This window comes from Sphaeroforma arctica (genome assembly GCF_001186125.1).
Source record: "Sphaeroforma arctica JP610 unplaced genomic scaffold supercont1.2101, whole genome shotgun sequence".
Taxonomy (NCBI): domain Eukaryota; class Ichthyosporea; order Ichthyophonida; genus Sphaeroforma; species Sphaeroforma arctica.
In genome coordinates, this window is record NW_014038457.1 from 2,310 (window position 1) to 6,751 (window position 4,442).

A 4,442-nucleotide genomic window follows, 5' to 3' on the forward strand; every position below is an offset into this window, starting at 1 on the left:
CATACATACATACATACATACATACATATATACATATATACATACATACATACATACATACATACATACATACATACATACATACATCTGTCTCATCCCTATTGTCACCATGGTTCATGCGCTTAGTTGGTCGGCCTGACGGCTTCAGTCCCTTGCACGGGGGGGTGTGCCAATCTGAAGACCTCAAGTGTGCGGCAGGGTATGTGCTGTACGACGGCAAGTGTCTGTTGCACGAGGAGAAGCGTGAGTTAGAGGCTAACGCACGCAACATTCGCCTACTGATGGCCTCGGAGAACTTGTTCAAACGGCTACGCAGACACGAAGGTGTGTGGGCTGGGGGGTGGGGTGACGCGCTGTGGCTGTCCTGTCATGTGGTGCAGTGGGTTGTGTTTTACGGTTTTGGGGTTAGGGTGTAGGGTTTAGGGTTTAGGAGTTATTGACCTCGAGTGACCCACCTTTCTATGCATTGGGTGCTTTGCGGATGGCATAGGGGGGGGGGTTTAAATACCCTAAAACACAAGTGCTCAGGTACTATCACGTGGTATTGTTCGCTCCATCCACAGGGTTTGCACAGTGCGGGTACACAGACGCACCGGGGCTGTACTGGACAGGAGAGGCGCATGTCATCAAAGAAGAGGTGAGTCAGCAGAGTCAGCGCTACCCACAACACAGAAGCAATCATGCGGTGAACTGCTTTGGTGTGTGTGCACACTTTGGCTATAATATATATTACATAGTGTATCTTGTACCTTAGAGATGCCAGTCCTCTCCCACTGCTGTGGTGTGTGCTATTGAGTGTCTGCTGTGTCTCATCTGAATGTCTGTCATCTATCGGCACTGCTGGTCACTGGCTCGTCTCGAAGGTGCGCCACCTCCTCCAACGTATCTTAAAACCCTAGACCCTAAAACGTATCTCTGAGGATAGTACCTAGTAACACTGTTCTTGCAGTGTAGTCATCCCATACAGATACCATAGTAACACGGCAATAGCCACCTCACCTAACTACAATACTGGCTACGCATGTGCTTGCATACACCGTCACCCACAGTTTGCAATGGAGTCAGACAATCTACTGTTCCGAATGATTGAAGTGATCAATGGCGAACTGTGTCCTGTGGCGCCGCCGACAGCAGAAGACTCGTACGCAGATGCTCTGCCACTGCATATGCAGAGGAAGCATGGTAAGCAATAATAGTATGGTAAGCAATAATAGTATGGTAAGCAATAATAGTATGGTAAGCAATAATAGTATGGTAAGCAATAACAGTATGGTAAGCAATAATAGTATGCTAAGCAATAATAGTATGGTAAGCAATAGTAGTATGGTAAGCAATAGTAGTATGGTAAGTTATAGTAGTATGGTAAGCAATAGTAGTATGGTAAGAAATAGTAGTATGGTAAGCAATAGTAGTATGGTAAGTAATGGTAGTATGGTAAGCAATGGTAATTTGGTAAGCAGCGCCTTGCTTTTTAGCTGTGTGTGCGCTGGCTTTTTTTCATCTACTTGATTCGTTTGTAGTGCGTGTGATGTGGATAACTCGCCACATGCGATATCTTTGTGTGTTACAAAACCACACTCAGACGGAGAGGCCTTTACGCACATACACGCCATTCTCATATCCTGTGCGAGTAGCATTGCCATTTAAAGATACCGAACTTTGTTCTTAAGCATATTCCCACTGGGTGTGTGGATGTAGGTGCGTTCTTATTCTTATAAATCGACTCATGCAGCAGATCAAGTATGCCCACCACTTCTGGTTGCCCGCGTGTATATGTACACCTGTTCATTTGCGACTGTTCCAGGGCTGCATCTCACCCCACACTGTCGTAGTGTTTGCACCTACCTACGCTATTCCATCCCCCATCCGCTCTCCCCTATTCTCTCCCCTTATTCTCCCCCCCATACACACACACACTCTATCGGCAGTCATGCGCCCCCCCTGTGTGTTCCTAGAGCACATGGACGCAGACCCCTACATCCACGTGGACAAAGCTTTGGCCATCATCAGCCTGGAGTGTCGGCTACGTCGGTGGGTGCGCACGCTGTCCATGCTGATGCTGGGAGTGTTTGGTGTGTTGCTGTCACTGCTGGTGGGTCAGATACGCCGCAAGCGGAGGGCCAGGGCAGAACGAGAGACGAAGGAAGCGCTCGAGCGACTGCTGAGAGAAGCCAAGGCCAGGCGATTGCACTCGAATGAGGTATTGGAGCACGTATGGATAGTGCAAGTATAGGTGGTGGTAGGGGACTAAAAGGATAGGTGGTGTATGTGTGTGTGGGGGGGGTGTGAAGTGTATGTGGGGGGGTGATCTGTGTATGTAAGTGGGGGCTTGATTTGCTGGCGTGTATTGTATCTGTGTTTAATGTTTGCGACGTGGTGTGGCTTATTTGACTTTGATGACTGTGCTTAGGGCCCGTACAAACGAGATATAGTTAACCGAAATAGTTGCCTCAAAATAGTTGTGGACCAATGAATGTACAGGAACGATTTTTCACAAAAAAATGATATTACACTATTTCGAGGTCAACTTTCCGAGAGTCTGGGACCCTCGGAAACCTTCAACTCGCACAACAGCTTTACGTTATAGTCCAAAAAAGTACATAAACTAACGAACTTCGCTTAAATACGAACTATTTTTGTGATATTTGCGGTTGCGATTCAAAACTGAAAAAATACCTTGACTGTTTTGGGTCAAATATCCAAAAAAAAGTTTTGGGTTCGTATGTAGGGCATCACACAGTCAATATAAGGCTGTCGCCCTATTGTACATCAACTATTTTGTAAAAAACTATTTTTCGTTTATACGGGTCCTTACAACCCTCAATGAAAGTGACATTACTTGCCGGTTTAGATCGCTTTAAACCCAAGAACCCTAGACTGATGGTAGGTGTGTCGCAACTGTATACAGTGCTAATGGCTTTAAACCTAAGAATCCTAGGCTGATGGTAGGTGTGTTGCAACTGTATACAGTGCTAATGGCTTTAAACCAACGAACTCTAGACTGATCGTAAGTGTCTTAGACTGATGGTACGTGTGTGCTAATGGCAAGTCAATTGCTTCGCTTCGTTCACAGTTCTACGTCGTCATCGAGGACTTCAGACGAGACTGTCTGAAGCTGTACGAGGCCGACGTAGTTGATGAGGTGAGTGCTGTGTCGGTTGGCTTAAGAGAGAGAGAGAGAGACAGGCCAAGTGTACTTGCTAGGGCATTAGCTGTAGGATTACACTCATACCATCACCTGAGCTTACATTCATACTATCACCTGAGCTTACATTCATACCATCACCTAAGCTCACATTCATACCATCTCCCAAGCTTACATTCATACCATCACCTGAGCTTACATTCATACTATCATCTGAGCTTACATTCATGCCATCACCTGAGCTTACATTCATGCCATCGCCCAAGCTTACATTGATACCATCACCCAAGCTTACATTGATACCATCACCCAAGCTTATATTGATACCATCACCCGGGCTTACATTCATGCCATCACCTCAGTCACTGCCACGTCTGCTGCTCACCTTCCTATCTCATTTTCTGCACCCACTAGGCTATTCTGCGGGCACGCCACGACGCTCGGGTGCAGACATTCAAAATGTTAATCAACGGCAAGGAGCAGAAGGTCCTGAGGTGGCTCGATGAGAGACGTAAGTTGTACTTACACCACGAGAAGCGCTTGAGCGTGAAGCGTGCAGGGGTAGTTTATGTGTTGCATAGTATATAGACTGTTTGTGTTGTTTGGGTTTCGAGTCAGGTGCTCGAGGACCGGAGGTGCCATGTGCGTGTGGTTTGTGGCAGAGGTGAATGGCTGTACTCATTACTGGCAGTACACATGCTGCGCTATATACTATGATGTAGAAAAATCATTGAGATTGCAATGAAAGTTTGCAACGGATGTGGCATGTACTTAACACCGTTTATTGTCTGTGAACACACTACACGTATACACATCTACATGTTCAGCACAGAATGTGATAACGTCGGCGCTCATACGCGGCGTCTGAGTTGCTATTAAATCCATTGTCAAATTCAGAAAACAACCAGAGATGACAGTGTATATGTATACCTCAGTAAGTAACATTAAGTCCACAAACGATATCTGCGCACCGAACTTTTTATTAATCCGTCTCAAACACAGAACCCGTCAAGGAGGAGGTCGCGAACACATCCTTCGTACAGAAGTACAAGCCAACACCAGGACCAAAAGGACCGATCTATCCCACCTTCTGAAGCGGATAATAGGACTCAATATATAAACAATATACAGTGAATCGTCAATACTATACAGTGAATCATCAACACTCGCACCTTCTGAAGTGCGGATTAAGACTCAATCAATAAACAACAGACAGTGATATATATGTATATATATATATATATATATATATATATATATATATATTATTAATTAATATATTATTATTATTAGTTTA

General features: G+C 45.2%; 1 protein-coding gene across 1 annotated transcript; it reads left to right on the top strand.

The window, feature by feature from the left end:
* Positions 1-116: 116 nt before the first annotated feature.
* SARC_12149 (hypothetical protein) lies at positions 117-4,365 on the top strand (the record flags this gene model as incomplete). Its single annotated transcript, XM_014293750.1, has 7 exons — positions 117-324; positions 564-637; positions 1,050-1,182; positions 1,929-2,200; positions 3,074-3,142; positions 3,560-3,656; positions 4,148-4,365. The coding sequence occupies 7 exons, from the start codon at positions 117-119 to the stop codon at positions 4,237-4,239; spliced, it is 945 nt and encodes a 314-aa protein (XP_014149225.1). The 3' UTR covers positions 4,240-4,365.
* Between the last annotated feature and the right edge of the window lie 77 nt (positions 4,366-4,442).